Genomic DNA, 20,495 nt, shown 5'->3' with positions numbered 1-20,495 from the left:
GAGTGCACAAAGCTCCTGAGGCCCATTGTTGTGCCATTCATCCATGACCATCACCTCATGTTGCAGCATGATAATGCACGGCCCCATGTTGCAAGGATCTGTACACAATCCCTGGAAGCTGAAAACATCCCAGTTCTTGGATGGTCAGCATACTTACCGGACATGTCACCCATTGAGCGTGTTTGGGATGCTCATGAAAAATAGGGGCAAAAACAAAAGTGTTGCATTTATAATTTTGTTCAGTGTATTTCTGTGTTCATAATGTTTTATTTACAATATTATACTCATAACATTATTTATGCAATTGTAATAAATGGTAAGATGGATTTTTTTTATACTGATTTAATTTAATTGGTATAACAGCCTTGTGTATAGTGTTAATTAGAGTAATTAACTGTAACTATATTTTATAAATAATTATGAAAGGGGTAAACAAAATGTCTTTGTACGGCCCTGCAAGGGAGGACAACCGATGAACAGCATCAGGGTTACGGGTGCCAAAGACTCATTGATGCAGGTGGAGAGTGAAGGCTAGCGCATCTGGTCCAATCACACAGAGGAGCTACAGAATTGTTGCTCAGTTTGTTGAAAAACATAATGCTGGCCATGACAGAAAGATGCCAGAAGACACTGTGCATTGCAGTTTGCTGATTTGAGGGCTAGGTAGCCACAGACTGGTCAGAGTGCCCATGATGACCCCTGTCTACTGTTGAAAGTGCAATGGTGTTTCCTGATGGCAGTGGCCTCTTTCAGAAGTATAATGCACCCCGTCACACTACAAAAATTAGTCAGGAAGAGCTTGAGGAACATAACAAAGAGTTCAAGGTGTTGCCTTGGCCTCCAAATTCCCCAGCTCTCAATCCAACTGTGCATCTATGGGATGTACAGGACCAACAAATCTGGTCCATAGAGTCCCCACCTCCCAACTTGCAGGACTTAAAGGCAGTTCTCAATCTGCTGCTAATGTCTTGGTTCCAGATACCACAGGACACATTAAGAGGTCAAATAAAGTCCATGCTTTGATGCATCAGAGTTGTTTTGACGGCATAAGCGGGTCTGCACAATATTAGGCAGGTGGTTTTAATGCTACATCTGATCAATGTATACCAATAACTATTATTAATGATTATTAGTACTGGTGCACCCCCAGACAACTGCTCTTCTTCTTTAATCCCTCTACAGAAGTGACAGCACTTGTAGGGAACCGTTTGTCAAAATATTCGAGATGCAGATGATACCACAGTTATTGTCACACATAATGGACATAAAAACCTTTTTCAGACACAGTACAGTACGATACATTTAGAGAGACCCCCTGGAGTGAACTGGGGTTCATTGTCTTGCTCAACCACACAATGGGGATAGCTCAAAGCTTAGTACTTGGGTTGATCAAACCAGCTACCTTTAAACCTGAACACTACACCATAAGTGGGGGGTGGGGGGGGGACTATGCAATCAGTGCTCGTTTTTTGTTGTTGTTGACAAAAATGTCTTTAATTTAGTTATTTCGTCTCAACACGTTAATTATTTTTTGTCCAATTTACTCTGAAAAATAACATTTTGTTTGGCAATAATGTGCAAAATTAAAGTGTTTCAGACCAAACCTTTTAAACACTGTAACACTTCACTTGTGCCTGGGTCCTAAAACCCTGCAGAGGTATATTCTGCAATAACAACCAGCTGGATGTACTCTATCCCTTACATATACTGTATCAAAATATAATTGATTGACAGGTATCAATAGATTGCTACTACCAGTTTCCTAAGGGTGTGCAAAATGGAAAATTCCAGGAAAAAAATAAAAAAATAAATAAAATCATTAAACTCATGTTCATCGCATAGTGTATAAGTTGCCTTACCACTGAACAGTGTTTTGTAAATAAGCATTTTTTTAATATTAAGTAATATACATGTACAGTTAATTCTATATCATTTCAAATCTAAAAAGGAAATTGTGTGGCCCACTCACAAAAGTACCACTCATGCTGACAAATATCCCTATAGATCTCACTTTGCATTAGGACCTCCATGTATTTTTGCTGGGTCAGGAGCTTACTCACAATGCAGGGCACATATTCTTTGGTATAAAAGTGAGCGCAACAAACAGACTGTATCAGTGTAGCTGGCAGATCCACTCAGTCCTGAGGAGCAACTTGCACAACTGTGGCCATGGGCAAAGTAAGTTATGCGATCTAAAGTTGCAACAACTCGCAAACTGAAAATACTAAATACTAAAATAAAATAAACTGTTTAATGAGATTATGTCATGCATAAAGTTATCTTATCAAATTATATAGAATGCATAAATGCAACAAATTTTCCTAATGAAAAACTTTAAATCAGTATAATAATAACTTGGACTTTTCAGGTTATCTTCTACGAGGACAGGAACTTCCAGGGTCGCTCTTATGAGTGCATGAGTGACTGTGCTGACTTGCACTCCTACATGAGCCGCTGTCACTCTTGCAGAGTGGAGAATGGATGTTGGATGATGTACGATCATCCCAATTACATGGGAAATCAGTATTTCTTTAGAAGGGGCGAATACGCTGATTACATGTCTATGTTTGGAATGAGTGAATGCATCAGGTCCTGCCGTATGATCCCTATGGTGAGTACTACGAACGTTTGAATGCGTTTGCAAATGTTATCATCATAGTACATGAGAAAGTAAACACATTTGGGCCTCTTTATATTTGATCCCAAAAGTTCAGCCTGTTAAACATAAATATAATTGCCTTCTCTTCCACTACAGTACAGGGGATCCTACAGAATGAGGATCTACGAGAGGGAGAACTTCATGGGTCAGATGTACGAGATGATGGATGACTGTGACAGCACCATGGACCGTTACCGCATGTCTCACTGCCAGTCCTGTCATGTGATGGACGGCCACTGGCTCTTCTATGAGCAGCCCCACTACAAAGGCAGAATGTGGTACTTCAGGCCTGGAGAGTACAGGAGCTTCAGCAATATGGGTGGCATGAGATTCATGAGCATGAGGCGTATCATGGATTCTTGTTACTAGTGTTCCAGTGTTTCAATAAAATTTGTCTAAATTAATTTTTGACTACTGTTTTTATGATTTTTTTTTTATACTGATACCATGGACAGGAAGCATAATTCCTCTTCTCTGACAAGAACAGTGATAAATTAGTACATTTTACTATGATATTAACATTAAAACAAAATGCATGTGGAAGACTTCAAATAACATGCAGTTTATGAATATTTCAATTTTCATAAAGAACACGAGAATTTATATTTTTCTTTATATAAGTTTTCAGTCCATATTTTATTAGTCTGTTTTTTAATGTTCATTAACAAATGTGTTTCACAATTTAACACCAATAAAAATAATGATTTACAAAATACAGATACTACAAATACTTTATCCATTTAATAAAATAACATTCTGTCCAATATAATTATTTTAAATCAAAATAATACCATGCCATGTACATAGAGTGAAAATCATACCACTACAATAGCCATAGTGAGATTTCAAATGAGCGGAGAGTCTGATTGCTTTTTCCAGAATAGTTTAGTTAAAAAAATGACATATATATTATGACATCATATTTGGATAATGATTATATTTTAGTGCAACCTCTGCACAAACATTCTCCCTTTGCTGACTATATGACACATCCAGTGAATTCTATCCAAATAATTGTATTACTTTAAAAACCTGACTAAAATCTATTAAGTGTCTAGTTATCCAGATGTTTGTAATTGGATTTACTGTGTGTGTGTGGGGGGGGGGCGGTAAAAACCTGGTTACAGCTTGAGTCCCTTTGTACACAGTTGGCCCTATGGTTAATCTCAGGACGATCAAAATGTTTGATGGTATGTTGTATTTGAACACACCTTCATAGTAAACTCAGCTTCTGTTTATAGAGAAATGCTCCATGCCTGAATAATTCAAGTCTAATTCATTTTCACAAAACGCAGCAGCAGAATATAGTTGTCAGCCCTGTATTTGAGAAGAAGAAAATGCAGTAAACAGTAAAACTATTTGCGCTACAAACCAGAGTGTTTATGATCAGAAAATACCAGATACCAGTTTGAAAAATCAAGTAGTAATGGGCTGTTAAAGTAACTGGAAGTGGCTTACATTAGAACCCTTGCACATTCATGTTAAAAATGGTCATGCCCACTTTTACATAAAAAATAAAGGGGTGGTCACAATACACTTTATTCCTTTGACTTCCATTTCTACACAGGTGAATGCTGTAGAATGGAAGAACATTTCACTGCATTCCAAAATTGAAGTATAGGGTACTCTGAGCTGCAGAGTTATATCACGTGAAGAAGATTGCTACTGTATCGCACAGCGTGACCTCTTAGTGCACTTAGTGAACTGCACTGAAAAACAAGGGGGACACAGTTATAAGCTATGTCATTGGACGAAATTTCAGGTTTCTCTGGATGTCTGGAGCACACTAGCATGATCTGGCACCAGATTCAGATAGCCAAGAGGAAGAAGAAAGACCTCAATGTCATTTTCTTTGGGCTGCTATTGATCAAGATCTGTGGTTCTACTTTACTACACCAGATTCCACATCATGTGGCAGCATCTCGATATGGGCATAATGCCACTAGCATCTACCATAGAGATGGAGGTTATTATTAGGGCGTCTAAGTGGGTGGTTGGCAGCGAGCTCCCGAAGTCCAGAATCCATTTAACACCAATAAGGGCCTATATGGAGGACATTACAACCCTAACCACAACAGCACCATGTACCAGATACCTGCTAAGGAAACTCTAAGAGAACACTGAATGGGCCAGGATGAAGATCAATCCATCCAATTAGAGAAGTATCTCTATTCTCTATGGAAAGCTGTCTGACCAAAGGTTCCTAATTGACAACGCCCCCATACCAACAATACTGGAAAAGCCAATCAAAAGACTTGGAAAATTCTAGGATACAAGCCTCAAAGAGAGTGAACAAAGAATGTAGGCAGGAGTCTTGAGATCATTGGTAAGGCTATGCTCCCTAGAAAGCTAAAGCTTTGGTGCCTACAGTTTGGCCTGCTGCCCAGACTAATTTGGCCTCTAACCATGGTTGACATTCCCCTCACAAAAGTGGAGAAGATGGAGAGAATCATAAGCTCCTAAATGAGGAAATGGTTAGGTGTTTCAAGATGACTAAGTAGTGTTGCTCTGTACGGGCACTGCATTCTCTGCAACTACCCATCTCAAGTCTGGTATGAGTTTAATGCACCAAAGCAGGGATAGAAATTACCCTCTCAGAGTCTCGAGTCCCAAGAGTCCCATGACAACAGTCCCAATCAGCAATCCAGCACCCCGACATCGTGGGCCATGTTTAACAGGGAAGAGGAGGGTTGGGTTTGTGTCAGGGCAGACCCTGGAGGAACAAGGCTACACCTTCAGAGCAGCGAAAACTGGTAGTCCTGAATGTCCGACATCAGGAGGAGGCAGCAAGGCATGCTAAAGCAGTCACTCAAGCCCAGTATGAATAGTGGAACTGGAAGAGCATAGAGAAGAACAAAATTAGCAGGACGGAATTGTGGGAGATTGAGGCAAGTAGAATCAGCTTCCTGCTCAGGGCAACCTATAAAGTCCTGTCCTCACCCAAAAATTTCCAACAGTGATTGGGGGAAGACCCATCATGTCCCCGATGTTCATCATTAATAAAAGGTATTATTATTATTATATTTATTATTATTATCTCCTCCTTCCTTTAGATACATCCTTACCGGTTGCAAGGTAAGCCTGACTTGGGGAGGTACATATTGAGACATATTGAAGCTAAAATGCCTGGCTGCAGTGACTGAGGTGAAAAGAATAACCACCAACGCCTGCTCTTCAGAACACCAAGCACCACCCAAGCAGTACTATCCATTTGGGAAGGGCAGAAGGTACAGGGAGAGCTTCCTTCATTGACCAGGGCTGTGCATCTCAAAGGAGCCTGGGACTGGAAAATGCTGGCTGATGTGGGTCAGCAACTCATGGTCCCATTCAAAATTGTCAGTACCAGCCAAGACCTGGTTTTGTGGTCCAGCACCCTGCTCATTGTGTATTTTTATTTCATTGACAGTACCCTGTGAGGATGCTATTGAGGAGGCAAATTAGAGGAAGAAGTTTCAGTATGCAGAAATTGCAGTTGAATGCTCAACAAAAAGGACAGAAAGTATTGGTCTATCCAGTGGAGATTGGCTGCAGGGGCTTTGTGGCAACATCAACCATCTGGCTGCTGAAATAGCTGGGAATCCACAGCCAAACCCTGCATCAAACCATCAAAGAAAAAGCAGCTACTTCAGAACACTACAGCTGGTGGCTCTGGATCAGGCGTAAAGACCCCAGTTAGGTCCCAAGATGATGGGGACACACACCCAGGTCTGATCAGACTGAGGTGGGCCTGCCTCTGCAGAGGTTGAATTGTGTTTAAAAGGCCAAACTCCTACATCAACTGAGGGGCCCCTGGCATCTACAAGTGTTTGGTACATTCTAGCATTTGTGCAGTGCAAGACACCTGTGTGCAGCAGTGTTCAACTGCTTGCACACATGAATAAATTCTGCTGTAGGGTTCATTTAGATCTGACAGATAACTTGTTCCTCGACTGGACTTTTGTTGTTTCAGATGTGATTAGGTAGTTTTATAGATGTTGCAGTGGATCTTTATTATTTTATTTGTCACTATGGTTGCAAGCGACAGAATATCAGCTTGACACCCATTGCACTTTCATATAGACAGTACACAGCTGCTACTGTACGCTGCTGTGTGAAAAAGACATTGTGAGAAAAATGTAGTTTCATAAATGTAGTTGTCAATCACAACTTGTCTAATATTGTGTAGGTCCCACTTGTGCTGCAAAAGCAGGTCTGATGTGTCAAGGCATGGACTCCATATGACTTCTGAACATTAGCATAGCCGATCTTTTAAGTCCTGCATGTTGGGATGGGACCTCCATGGATCAGATTTGTTGGTCCAGCACATCCTATAAATGTTGAATCAGGTTGAGAGCTGGGGAATTTGGAGGTCAGGACAACACCTGGAACTCTTTGCCATGTTCTACAAATCATTCCTTAACATTTTTTGTTCAGTGTGGCAGGGTGCATTATCCTGCTGAAAGAGTCTACTGCCAGTGGGAAACACCATTGCCATGAAGGGGTGTACATGGTCTGTAACAATCTTACAATAAGTGATACGTGTCAAAACATCCACATGAATGCCAGGACCCAAGGTTTCCCAGCAGAACATTGCCCAGAGCATAACATTGTCTCTGCATGAGCAATGGGAGCCCATGTCCACGAAGCCGGTTCATCGGTTTTCCTTCCTTGAACCACTTTTGGTAGTAATTACTGCATAATGGGAGCACCCCACAAGACTTGTAGTTTTAGATATTACTAACAATTACTCTTTGGCCCTTGTCAAAGTCACTTTTTGCTTTTTCCTGATTTTAAACATGTGAAATTCAAGAATTCTGACTGTTCTTGTCATGAATCCGGTCCATGAACTTCCGTCGGCTAACCATCAGAGGTCACCCTTCCCATTTTCATTGACTCTCGCACTCACACTGTTGCATATCTTCCCGGACTACATATCCCATCATTCACAGCACTGATTGCACACAGCTGGTTCACTAATTGCACAACACTGATTGCACCCAGCTGTTTCATATCACTCCCTCACAATTTAACACTCACTCTGCTCCCTTCCCTCTGCCGAGTATTGTTTAGCGCCTATCTGTTGATAGCTACTCTACCGAGCCCTCGTTAGCCTCCTAGCCTAGCTTAGTCTTGCCTTGCCTGTTTTCTCGGTTCCTGATCTTCGCCTGGTTTCCTGGATTTCTCCCTTTAGTCTTGTCCCTTCTGATTCTGTTTGCCGTTCATCGACCTACGCTAGCCCTAGGACTATTCTCGTGTCTTGCCCGCCATATACCTGTTTGCCACTGTTTGCCCCTGCCTGTGTTTCTGACCTCTCTGCTCAATAAAGCTTTGCATATGGATCCGCACGTTTCACGTCTCGTCAGCCCCGTAACAGAATACCTGGCCACACAAGGATCCAGCAGCTTCTCATATGGACATTGGCCAGGTATGGACACTGCAAGGCTGTTGTTAGCCCTCGAGCAGGGCACCCGCTCGCTTGAGGACTACATTCAAGAGTATCTGGACATTGCCTATCACTGATTTACTGGACTATGTTTTGATAGATTTCTTCTGTACTGGCATTAATCAACCGCTCAAATTTAATCTATGAACTCCCTGCCTGTTCTGTTCCGGCCAAGGAGGCCGTCTATGAACTCTCTGCCTGTCCTGTTCCGGCCAAGGAGGCCGTCTATGAACTCTCTGCTTTTCCTGTTCCGGCCAAGGAGGCCACCTATTAACTCTCTGTCTATCCTGTCATGGCTAAGGAGACTGTTTGCGAACTCCCTGTTCGTCCTGCCACAGCTATAGAGGCCGTTTGCAAGCTCCCTGCTTGTCCTGTCACAGCTATCATGGTCTTCTACTCCGCCAGGGGGATCTTCGGTCCTGTCTGTTCTGCTGTGGTGGTCTTCAGCTCCACCTGTGCTGCCGGCTCTGCCCTGGCTCTCTGCTCTGCCGGTCCTGCCTCAGTGCCCGGGCTCGCCACTTCCAGGTGGCCCTCCATCCCTCCCCCTGTTCCGCCTCCACTCCACCGCCCTCCGGAATCATAAAGGGGGTTTTGAGCGTCTGGAAGCCGCTCGTTGGGGGGGGCTCTGTCACGAATCCGGTCCATGAACTTCCGTCGGCTAACCATCAGAGGTCACCCTTCCCATTTTCATTGAATCTCGCACTCACACTGTTGCATATCTTCCCGGACTACATATCCCATCATTCACAGCACTGACTGCACACAGCTGGTTCACTAATTGCACAACACTGATTGCACCCAGCTGTTTCATATCACTCCCACACTATTTAACACTCACTCTGATCCCTTCCCTCTGGCGAGTATTGTTTAGCGCCTATCTGTTGATAGCTACTCTACCGAGCCCTCGTTAGCCTCCTAGCCTAGCTTAGTCTTGCCTTGCCTGTTTTCTTGGTTCCTGATCTTCACCTGGTTTCCTGGATTTCTCCCTTTAGTCTTGTCCCTTCTGATTCTGTTTGCCGTTCATCAACCTACGCTAGCCCTAGGACTATTCTCGTGTCTTGCCCGCCATATACCTGTTTGCCACTGTTTGACCCTGCCTGTGTTTCTGACCTCTCTGCTCAATAAAGCTTTGCACATGGATCCGCACGTTTCACGTCTCGTCAGCCCCGTAACAGTTCTCTTGCTGCCTAATATATCCCACCCTTTGACACGTGCCATTCTAACGATATAGTGTTGTTCATTTCACCTGTCAGTAGCTCTAATGTTGTTGCTGATTAGAGTACATTGTATATAATGTTGCAAACTCGCTAATGGTAACTTAGCAACCATTTGATGCAGTTGATTGAATGCATTTTTTTTTTAAATAAAAAAACTATTTCTTTAACCTTTGTTATATTAATATTAATACACATATTTAACTCAAAAGTAGTATTCTTATTTTATACAACAGTCAGTTTCAGTCGGCGCTGATAGCCTTGTGGGCAGTACACGCAGACATATAGCGGTGTGGTGCAACAGGTGTCCTGAGTTCAAATTCTGGCTCGTGGACCTTTTCCCATCCCACCCCCTCTATCTCTTCCACTTCATTTCCTGTCATTACACTGTTCTATCTAAATAAGGGCAAAAATTCCTTTAAAAGCATACAGTTTCAATCCAGACTGGACAAGATATGTTCCAAGAGATGTTTTTGCATTTGTATTTTTCCACTTGTCTGTTCTGGGCTCAGCTTAGAGTACATAAGGACTGCAGAGTGAAAGCAGACAACAGTTATGTAATTTTGGTTTTATTTCACTAGTGAATAGAACAGAAAATTGAGCAGATGTGGAAAAATCTGCATACAGTACATACATATTGTAAAGTACGTGATAGATAAATTCTTACTGCAAAAAAGATGTTAAAAAGTTAACACACATTTGACATTCACATTTGAATCTACAACATTTGTACAAAAATTGAAATACATTATACCCACAAAGGTAAGGTCAAAGGTATTCAAAGAACAATTGGCAGGAAAATTACAAAAGCATGTATGTTGGTCCTATGATGGTCTCTATGACAACTTGCACAGTCAGGAATTGCCTAGCAATAGAGGCTGTGTAGTCTTTACTCTTAGTCTTGTATAAAAGCACAGGTGACAGCAGTCAGCCAACAAGCAGAATCAGCTTCAGCTTCTCCTTTGTGGAACAACTGAGGATCAGTCAGTGCAACCATGATGGGCAAGGTCAATTTCATTCCAAAAACAATTTTCCACTAAATTTTATTCAAATTACCCTTAATTTGAAAAATATCTATAAAACATTAAAATAATAATTCTGACTTTTCAGGTCATCTTCTACGAGGACAGGAACTTCCAGGGTCGCTCTTATGAGTGTATGGGCGACTGTGGGGACTTCTCCTCTTACATGAGCCGTTGTCACTCTTGCAGAGTGGAGAGCGGATGTTGGATGATGTATGATCATCCCAACTACATGGGAAATCAGTATTTCTTTAGGAGAGGAGACTATGCTGATTACATGTCTATGTTTGGAATGAACAACTGCATCAGGTCCTGCCGTATGATCCCTATGGTGAGCTCAATTTAAGCTTGTAAGATAACATATAAACATAAATAGATTTATTTTTAACTTTTTTTGGTTGATAAACTGAAATGACTTCTCTTCCACACCAGCACAGGGGATCCTACAGAATGAGGATCTATGAGAGAGAGAACTTCATGGGTCAGATGTACGAGATGATGGATGACTGTGACAGCACCATGGACCGTTACCGCATGTCTCACTGCCAGTCCTGTCATGTGATGGACGGCCACTGGCTCTTCTATGAGCAGCCCCACTACAAAGGCAAAATGTGGTACTTTAGGCCTGGAGAGTACAGGAGCTTCAGTAATATGGGTGGCATGAGATTCATGAGCATGAGGCGTATCATGGACTCCTGGTACTAGTGTTCCAAAGTTTTAATAAAATAATTTGTAACTAAACCATGTGTTTTGAAAATTAATACCACCTATATTTGCCTGATGAATGAACACAGAAATTCACCATAGCTTAACATACTCATAAATAAAAAAGTCACAGTAAAACCTCAAAACATGTAATTGAATATTCAAGACCTGTTTAAGATGATAGCCAACAACATGTTATAGTTAAAATATCAGCTAGTTTTAAAAATTACTTGTCAGCTGTGCAACATTAAGTTCTTAGCCAGAGACCATAAATGTATTTAAGAAATTCTTTCAAAAACCACCAGGATATTGCAACCTTGAGCAGGGCACTTTAACCTCATATTATAGCAGAGAGCAGAGACATTTTATTTATGAACAATTTTATTTATTAAGCATACCAAAACTTCAGTTGGCTTAATTGTTTTACGGCTATTTGCTCGATTTTCACATAACACCAGATATCTAATTTTCTCATCGGACAAACAGAAACATCTGTCATTCTCAAAAAAACATTTCCCTATAGGCCCTCATTATAAAGACAACAAAATACTCACTGATCCAGAGCAACAATGAACACAGTTGTACTGTTGAATTTGTACAGTATTGGCCAATATTTTTCAGTCAACACAGCCTTATGTCAACATTGTAATAATTTGACTGAGTTAACCAGTTAATTGTACGATACCTTGAGAGGGCTTTTCTTAGACAAAACAATCAACACAGTTTAAATTAGATGCATAATATTTTTAGCCAGCTTGCTTGCCATTATTTAAAAAAAAAAGTAAATGCTTGCCTATGTCAGTGCACAACTTGATGAATGCATTCCTGATTTATGCAATACAACATACATTTAATCAATGTCAACTTCCAGCTTATACCCTGTTTACTCTCTCCTTGCTATCAAATCACTTCAAATAAAGAGTAGTTTGAGCAAATTGTGCAACATATACACATAAAAACACATAATTATGCCATTATGTACTTAAGCTCATTTTGTTCCAAAATCACATATTTTTTCTTTCTTCTGTGGCACACAAAATGAGTTTTGTGAGTCTCCTGGCTGATTTTTTTCCATACCATGAAAAAGAATGGGAACTGGGGCTATCAAGATCTAAAAATATAAAATACAACAAAAAATATCATAAACTATTACATAGATTTCATGCACTATATTCCAACTGCTATGAATCTTTAACATAGCTCCCAAATTTCACACGTGAAAACCAACGAAGTGTGTGGTTTCCAAATAAATCTATTTTATTTCAAGCTATTTTGTTCATATTTCTCTTTACATGCTGTCAAACATATTCCAACCACAATCTTGTCAGACAACAGTTTTTAGGGTGAAAAACAACAACAACTTATCTCTTCTTATCTTGACAGATCCCAAATAGAAAAAGAGGTTATTTTAGGGACACTGCTTTATTGGATTTATTATTACTATTATTTTTTATTATCATTAATAATAATAATAATAATAATTTTTATTGAGTTACTTGATTTGTTTAAATAGGAGTAAAACACGTTTTTTATTTCTCCAACTGAGACAAAGCAATCAGCTAACCAAAACTATTTCAAATCAATGGACCCTTTTCACAAGACTGTGATGACACATTTAACGGTCATCAGCATCGTAAATCCTTGAAAGTTTTTCATATTTGTATTTTTTTTTTAATGTATGTACATTTATAACACTATTCTTTGTATTATATCACCTTTGCATCAAATTACAAAAAATCAGTTAACGCTAATGCGAGGGTGTTTCTAATGCAGTGTCTATGGGAGGGACATTAAATTTGTCATTGTTCTCTCTTCTGACTGCCATTATCAGTCTCTCTCAATTTTTTTCCTTTTATTGAAAGTCACGTAAACACTATCGTGGAGTTTTTCTTTTGCTATTTGAGCAAATGGCAATGCAAAAAATATATATTTGTGGTACTCTCCCATTCACTGCTCTTCAAGTTAACCCAACTATGACGACTTCCGCTGCTGAGAAATATGAAAAGGGTCCATTAAAACTGGCAATAAAAAAAGGCTACACAATATATTTCAATGTAAGTTATAAATAAAACAAAGATTTTTATTGTTTTACAAGCAAATATATATATTTTTTATTTTCTACTTCAAAATGTTTAATTCAATGTTACATGCTGTTTCTTTGTAATTGTAAAATGTACTTGCAATTTCTAAATGAAAACCGTTTTTACACCATTTTTTCCCCAGTGTAACAACTAATTATCTGCTGTATAAAACAATCTAAAAAAATTCAGTTTTGTTTGTGAGGAGAGTTGCAGTAAACACTTTTTAAATGTGGTAGAAAATATTTTTGACGTTTTAACAAAATCACTTAATGACTTTCAGTGTGCTCACCTTAAAATATCTAATATTATTCTACAAACAGAAATTAAGGGATTGACTCAACTGACTGCAAAAATATAGATCCAATTCAGCAAAACATATTTGGTTAATTGAAATGTTATCTTTGGTTATTTGCTTTACTAATATTGAATACTATAATACACTACACTACACTACACACTATACTACAATACTATACTATACTATACTATACTATACTATACTATACTATACTATACTATACTATATTTTGGCATATAAGGAGACAATCTAAGCTTAATAGGTGTGTTTCAATTCTGTCATTTTATAATAAAAATAAGATACGCTAGAATCATGACAAATATGTTATAACAGATACATAATAAGCTTTAGTCATAATGGTCTCTATTTGAACTTGCACAGTCAGGAATTGACAGACAATAGACAGGGTGTACTCTTTAGTCTTGGTCTAGTATAAAAGCACAGGTGACAGCAGTCAGTCAACAAGCAGAATCAGCTTCAGCTTCTCCCTTGTGGAACTACTGTGAATCAGCCAGTGCAACCATGATGGGCAAGGTAAATTTCATTCCAACAACAATTTTACATTTTAATTGCGATTTAATTGACATTAATTTCATAGATGTAACTCTAAAACATTAAAAGAATAACTTTGATTTTTCAGGTCATCTTCTATGAGGACAGGAACTTCCAGGGTCGCTCTTATGACTGTATGGGCGACTGTGGTGACTTCTCCTCCTACATGAGCCGCTGTCACTCTTGTAGAGTGGAGAGCGGATGTTGGATGATGTACGATCGTCCCAACTACATGGGAAATCAGTATTTCTTCAGGAGGGGAGACTATGCTGATTACATGTCTATGTTTGGAATGAGTGAATGCATCAGGTCCTGCCGTATGATCCCCATGGTGAGTTCCATGAATATTTGGATGTGTTTGGATTAAATCAATACACTCGGGACAATTGTCTTGAAGGAATATTCAATTTACAATTATATTTAGATTTTTCAGAAACATGGTCACAGATTTATGTTTACATTTAAACTCAAGTTGGGGTGACAAAAAATTTAATGAATGGGCTTCTCTTCCATTACAGCACAGGGGATCCTACAGAATGAGGATCTATGAGAGGGAGAACTTCATGGGCCAGATGTACGAGATGATGGATGACTGTGACAGCACCATGGACCGTTACCGCATGTCTCACTGCCAGTCCTGTCATGTGATGGACGGCCACTGGCTCTTCTATGAGCAGCCCCACTACAAAGGCAGAATGTGGTACTTCAGGCCTGGAGAGTACAGGAGCTTTAGTAATATGGGTGGCATGAGATTCATGAGTATGCGGCGTATCATGGACTCCTGGTACTAGTGTTCTCGTGTTTCAATAAAATTATTTCTCTACAAAAGCAAACATTGTGTTGTGAAAATGAGTATTCCACAAAACACACTTAAATTAACAAAATAATTTACATGCTGAATGCTAATACACTTTTCTTGGTTACTTTTTCATGCTAATTGTTATTAACTCTTGTTATTAACTCTAATTGTTATTAACTCATTGACAGACTTTTCTGATTTCGCGTTTTCACTGTTATATGGTAGGGGGCACTATTACACATCTTCTGAAAGAATACAGAATCTCCTGATCAAAACACAGACAAAGAAGCAGAAACAAGCGATAGCATATGCAAGCAGATACATGTGTAAAATAACGTGATCATTAAACATTAAACAGCACACAAATCTAAACTGCCTAACGTTACCAAATGAAATGTTGACCCAAGAAGTCGTACAGGACTGTGCAAGCTTTGGGGGTGTTGATGGAAGTGATCTACTCCATATCTGTCTTGATCACCGATCCGGACATAGTCTTTGACAAAAACATGATTTTCTAATCTTTTTGTTCAAACAGTTTTTATTTTTTTATTTTTTTACTGAAACCTACATTCAAGTGTTGATAAAAAAGGAATGCATGAAGCTAGAATAAAATGGGTTTGCTTAAAAGCACACACTCTTTTGACATACTGCATGTTCTGGGGGACATGAAAGTGTTGACAAAATGATCATAAATGCTGGTGGTGGCTGGCTTTTTTTTATGCTGATAGGGAAAGAGTTAAAGAACTAAAGGCCTCAAAAGGGCAGTACGATATACTTCAGAGTTTATGAGAATGACTGAAGATGTAATTTATGAGGGGAAAAAAAATCAGGGATCCTTATCTTTAAAAGGCCTGAATACATCTGAATATTTTTAAATAGGCATAATGTTTTTTTTCACTGAGCTAATGAGGACAGTTCTCATCATGTAAATGTGACACAGACACAATCTTTCATTTTGATTACCAGCTCTATATGTAGTTCAAAAGCATTTACCTGTACCCCCAGCACAGGCTAATAAAAACATTAGTTTCATGACTCTGTGTAGGTCTTCAAATATTCTTATGGAATTGCATAGCATATTTAGCTGCAGTAACATGATTAAAAACTATAAACTGCAAATAAACATGCCATCAGGCCCAACAGCCTCTGAAACTGTTTGACAGTGAGTGACTGGCCTTCTCTTACTCTCGTGACTGTCGTGAGGACTGACTCGATTCGAGCAGGAGACAGACGTGCCTGCATCGAGGTTGAGTCCCACACCACGCCTAAATAAGTGGTTCTCTGTAGTGGAGAAAGAACACTCTTCTTGGCGTTTAGTCTTAACCTCAGCTCTCTCATATGGGCGAGGACGACATCTCGATGCCAAGCTGCCATCTGCTCCGATTGAGCTAGTATTAACCAATCGTTGATATAATTGAGTATGCGGATGCACTGGAGTCGCAGTGGAGCCAGAGCAGCATCCACACACTTCGTGAAAGTGCAGGGTGAGAGTGACAGGCCGAAGGGAAGAACTGCACCCTCACTTGAGGGGGCGAGCTCTCCCGTGCCGTACCGTTGCCGGGCGGCAGCTGGGATTTTCGCTCGTCGGAGCTCACTGAGCCCTGAAGCACATAGGGGAATCACCGCTCAGCAGCCCCACCCCTGAGCAGGTCAGCCTGGTATGCTTGTAACACCGCCATGGTGTGCAAACATGCGCCAGCCTGACCTACCGCTGTATAAGCTCTCCCAACCAGACTCGATGTAAACCTAACGGGCCTGCTTCGGGGCCTTCAGGGACGATGCTGAGGGTGGGGAGAGATAGCTCGCAAGCGTCTGCTCCACCACTGGCATCGCCCCATATACCTTATCATTCAGCCCCACGATGTTCTTTTGAATAATTAGAAACTGTGGGGCTGTAATATGGGATGAATACGGTTTCTCCCACGATCTTGACACCTCAGCATGGAGATCGGGGAAAACGGAAGGCCCCCGTCGTGAAGGCTGTGATCTGGATCGTGGGCGGTGGTGGCGTTTTTGGGGGGGGGGGGGGGGGATGGGGGACCGTGGAGAGAGAGCCGTGGATCTAGCGGGTGAGGTTCTTCTATTGTTCTTCTATGGAATCGCTGTGAAGAACCTTTTAAGCACCTTTGTTTTTAAGAGTGTAAATGAAATAATGTTAGGTTACTATCAGTAATTTAAATTGGTGCAAATGTAAGTGCTCTTATTGTTGTGAAATATGTTTGGCTGGCTTTAACACACAGTTTGCATTTCTCAAAAATATAAAATGTTTACAATTTGAAGAAGGAAAAAATAAAAAAGAACAAACAACAACAAGAAATTCTGTTTGCATTCTGTCTGTACCTTGAGTTATTGATATGAATCAATCATCAAAAACATTAAGGCAGAGCTTGGCAAAGGGACACTGTATGACACTGCATATGACTGTATATACCAAATACTGTAAATATACATTTGCAAAACAAACTATAAGTGGCAAACTTCCCCACAATAGCAAAAGCATTAATTATGGACTGTATAAAAATATTGATAACAGTACAAGTACTGTATTTTATGAAACTACATATGAGGTCAGTGAATAAAGGTCTAGCCTAGCCATTTTTTAAAATCTGAATATAACACTGAAATACCTAGCTGAGAGAAATAACTTTTAGTTGTTTGTTATTCTTTTAAATAATCTTTGGTTGTTCGTAATTATGTCATTAATACAGAATACTAGAAATGTTTAAACTTCTGAAGTGTTAGGGCCTTAATAAATGCGAGTGCTAAGAACTACATAATGAGCTTTAGCTAGAATGACCTCTATGCCAACTTGCACAGTCAGGAATTGACTAACAATAGAGGCCCTGTAGTCTTTAGTCTTAGTCTAGTATAAAAGCACAGGTGACAGCAGTCAGTCAACAAGCAGAATCAGCTTCAGCTTCAGCTTCTCCCTTGTGGAACTACTGAGGACCAGCCAGTGCAACCATGAAGGTAAACCTTGTTCCAGCACCGATTTCCACATTGATTTCCACACAAATTTTTTTTGATTTGGTGTATTTCACTTTACATCACTAAAATATTATATTTGAATTTTCAGGTCACTTTCTTTGAGGACAGGAACTTCCAGGGTCGCTCTTATGAGTGCATGGGAGACTGTGCTGACATGCACTCCTACATGAGCCGTTGTCACTCTTGCAGAGTGGAAAGTGGATGCTGGATGATGTATGATCATCCCAACTACATGGGAAACCAGTATTTCTTTAAGAGAGGAGACTATGCTGATTACATGTCTATGTTTGGAATGAGCAACTGCATCAGGTCCTGCCGTATGATTCCTATGGTGAGCTCAATTTAAGCTTATATAAGAAAAAATATAAACATAAATAGATTTACTTTTACAATTTTTGGGCTGATAAACTTTAACTAAAATTACTTATCTTCCATTACAGCACAGGGGATCCTACAGAATGAGGATCTACGAGAGGGAGAACTTCATGGGTCAGATGTACGAGATGATGGATGACTGTGACAGCACCATGGACCGTTACCGCATGTCTCACTGCCAGTCCTGTCATGTGATGGACGGCCACTGGCTCTTCTATGAGCAGCCCCACTACAGAGGCAAAATGTGGTACTTCAGGCCTGGAGAGTACAGGAGCTTCAGTAATATGGGTGGCATGAGATTCATGAGCATGCGGCGTATCATGGACTCTTGGTACTAGAGTTTCTAAATAAAATAATTTCTCTACAACAACAAACATTGTCCTGAAAATCATTAATGCCACTAATAATTTTTTTTTAAACAATAAAATAAATAAAGTAATTTATTTACAGAACATTATGTTCTGAATATAATTAATGCCACTACTACAATAGCCCACAAAAAAATACAAAAATACAGGATTAAAAAATAGAATAGTTTAGGATAAGTGAATAATGTGAATGATGTTTAACACATAAACGTAAAATGACAAAAAAGTGCCCTTGGTAGAAGACACCGGGGACTAGAAGAGTCCACCTACTTTCTCTTTTAAATTAAAGTTCATACTGTATGCCGAAGCATAAAAACAGACTCCAACCAATTTTAAATATGCCTCTGTAACAGGCACACTGCCATCTTTGCAAATGTATTAAAATCTTTTATAACTTTTGGTTCACTCTGTGTGACTTCTTTATAACAAAGTCATTGTTACCCATGAAATTTGTGTTTGAACATGCTACATTCAATTTTCTAAATTTAAATTAGATCTTAAAACTTGAACCTGGATAAGGACATGAATAACATCAACATGTCGCTCACTGGTGACACAGTCCAACAGATGCCTTGAGTCAATCCAAATTTAAAATTAGGATTACTGCCATTACATTCTTCTCACTATTTATAAGAACATATTGACATTATCTCTATCATCATATCTTTCTGTGAATGTGTGGACAGAGTGGTCGCAGAGCAGCATCAAGAATTATTTATGAACCACAGTACTAAGCCAATTATAAAAGTTTAACACCATGCGGACAGTAGTTGTTCATTAGAGGCACGGGATGCTGAGCCTCCTCAAAAATTTGTTTTAAAAAATTTGAAACGAAAATAACAGCTGATCATTTTAAATGTTGTTTTACTCAGTTTACTCAGTACCCAATAATGTGCATAACCCAGATGTATATAAAGTAAAAATGTATTTTTATGAGCTTCTTTCATACATGGTAGCCCAGATGAGTTGCAATCACTGTGGTCGACAGTATTAAGGATGTTCTCATTACTAAAATGACCAATGAGAATGTATACGTTAGAGCAGTGGTTCTCAAACCTGTCCTGGAGTACCCCCAGCCCTGCACATTTTGTATGTCTCTCTCATCTATCACACCTGATTCGACTCATCAGCTCATTAGTGGTGACTGCAAGACCTGAAGTGGGTGTGTCAGATATAGGGTGTCATACAAAATGTGCAGTGCTGGGGGTACTTCATGGAGAGGTTTGAGAACCACTGTTAGAGGACACCACATTTTTCCTCCATCCAAAATGCAGCTAAAAAAGGTTTGAGGTTTTCATTTTTCAGATTTCAATATTAAAACAAAAATTGATTGGACGGAAGATACCCTGATTCTAAATGAAAGTTGTTTCCTTCCATATATATCCAATAATTTTCAAAGATAACTAATCTAGCTAATTAGCTTTCAGCTTCAGTTTGGTGCGTCATTAAACCTGCTAGTGGTTATACTAAACAAGTGATTCTTAATCCTGGTCTTTGCGACCCCCGCTCTGCACATTTTGTATGTTTTGTATGAAAGGAGCATATCCATTCAAAGGGCATTAAAGTGCGCCCAAGACATGACTATGCAAATCTCATGATTACGATTAAATAACCCTTCACACTTATTTAGTAAGTTTTGTTTTGCAGTGTTTCTCACAGGATTTTGTGAGACTGTGATGGGTGTACCTTGGCCCCTCTAGGGGTTCCGGGGGCATATGCCCCCACCCCTCCATAAGAAAATTTGGTACATTTTAAAGTTAAATTCTTCTATCTAATGCACTTTGAGAGTTCGAAATTAAGAGCTCCAACCCATGTTCTTAACTAAGAAAACTTAACTAACAAAAAGTCAGTGAATTGACCTGAACTTAAAAGGGACTCAACCCTCTTTTTAGTTGTGGTATAGGAAGTCAAAAAACTAGAATAATATCAACAATTTTATATATTATTCCTATGACAGTAATAGCTATACATTGTAAAACAATTGTTTTACGACATAGGGGGTCCATGGAAAG

The 20,495-nt window shown here is 39.5% G+C and overlaps 4 protein-coding genes across 4 annotated transcripts; all 4 read left to right on the top strand.

Annotated features, from left to right (window-relative positions):
* The first annotated feature begins 2,107 nt into the window (after positions 1-2,107).
* On the top strand, positions 2,108-3,032 carry LOC107555342 (gamma-crystallin M2-like). Its single transcript, XM_016238097.1, has 3 exons — positions 2,108-2,178; positions 2,369-2,611; positions 2,756-3,032. Exons 1-3 carry the CDS (start codon positions 2,170-2,172, stop codon positions 3,026-3,028), a joined length of 525 nt encoding a protein of 174 aa, XP_016093583.1. The 5' UTR covers positions 2,108-2,169; the 3' UTR covers positions 3,029-3,032.
* A 7,201-nt stretch (positions 3,033-10,233) lies between these two features.
* On the top strand, positions 10,234-11,042 carry LOC107555340 (gamma-crystallin M2-like). The gene is made up of 3 exons (XM_016238095.1): positions 10,234-10,302; positions 10,406-10,648; positions 10,750-11,042. Exons 1-3 carry the CDS (start codon positions 10,291-10,293, stop codon positions 11,020-11,022), a joined length of 528 nt encoding a protein of 175 aa, XP_016093581.1. The 5' UTR covers positions 10,234-10,290; the 3' UTR covers positions 11,023-11,042.
* A 2,812-nt stretch (positions 11,043-13,854) lies between these two features.
* LOC107555339 (gamma-crystallin M2-like) lies at positions 13,855-14,786 on the top strand. Its single transcript, XM_016238094.1, has 3 exons — positions 13,855-13,935; positions 14,042-14,284; positions 14,472-14,786. Exons 1-3 carry the CDS (start codon positions 13,924-13,926, stop codon positions 14,742-14,744), a joined length of 528 nt encoding a protein of 175 aa, XP_016093580.1. The 5' UTR covers positions 13,855-13,923; the 3' UTR covers positions 14,745-14,786.
* A 2,850-nt stretch (positions 14,787-17,636) lies between these two features.
* Positions 17,637-18,468, top strand: LOC107555343 (gamma-crystallin M2-like). Its single transcript, XM_016238098.1, has 3 exons — positions 17,637-17,722; positions 17,829-18,071; positions 18,181-18,468. Exons 1-3 carry the CDS (start codon positions 17,717-17,719, stop codon positions 18,451-18,453), a joined length of 522 nt encoding a protein of 173 aa, XP_016093584.1. The 5' UTR covers positions 17,637-17,716; the 3' UTR covers positions 18,454-18,468.
* Positions 18,469-20,495: the final 2,027 nt, after the last annotated feature.

This window comes from Sinocyclocheilus grahami, unplaced genomic scaffold (genome assembly GCF_001515645.1).
Source record: "Sinocyclocheilus grahami isolate Dianchi unplaced genomic scaffold, SAMN03320097.WGS_v1.1 scaffold532.1, whole genome shotgun sequence".
NCBI lineage: Eukaryota > Metazoa > Chordata > Actinopteri > Cypriniformes > Cyprinidae > Sinocyclocheilus > Sinocyclocheilus grahami.
The sequence above is the reverse complement of the archived record's forward strand: the minus strand, read 5'-3'. Positions and strand labels throughout refer to the sequence as shown.

Coding starts and splice junctions, on each gene's coding strand:
- LOC107555342 (XM_016238097.1), top strand. Junction 2,612..2,755: donor CCTGCCGTATGATCCCTATG/GTGAGTACTACG, acceptor CTTCCACTACAG/TACAGGGGATCCTACAGAAT.
- LOC107555340 (XM_016238095.1), top strand. Junction 10,649..10,749: donor CCTGCCGTATGATCCCTATG/GTGAGCTCAATT, acceptor CTTCCACACCAG/CACAGGGGATCCTACAGAAT.
- LOC107555339 (XM_016238094.1), top strand. Junction 14,285..14,471: donor CCTGCCGTATGATCCCCATG/GTGAGTTCCATG, acceptor CTTCCATTACAG/CACAGGGGATCCTACAGAAT.
- LOC107555343 (XM_016238098.1), top strand. Junction 18,072..18,180: donor CCTGCCGTATGATTCCTATG/GTGAGCTCAATT, acceptor CTTCCATTACAG/CACAGGGGATCCTACAGAAT.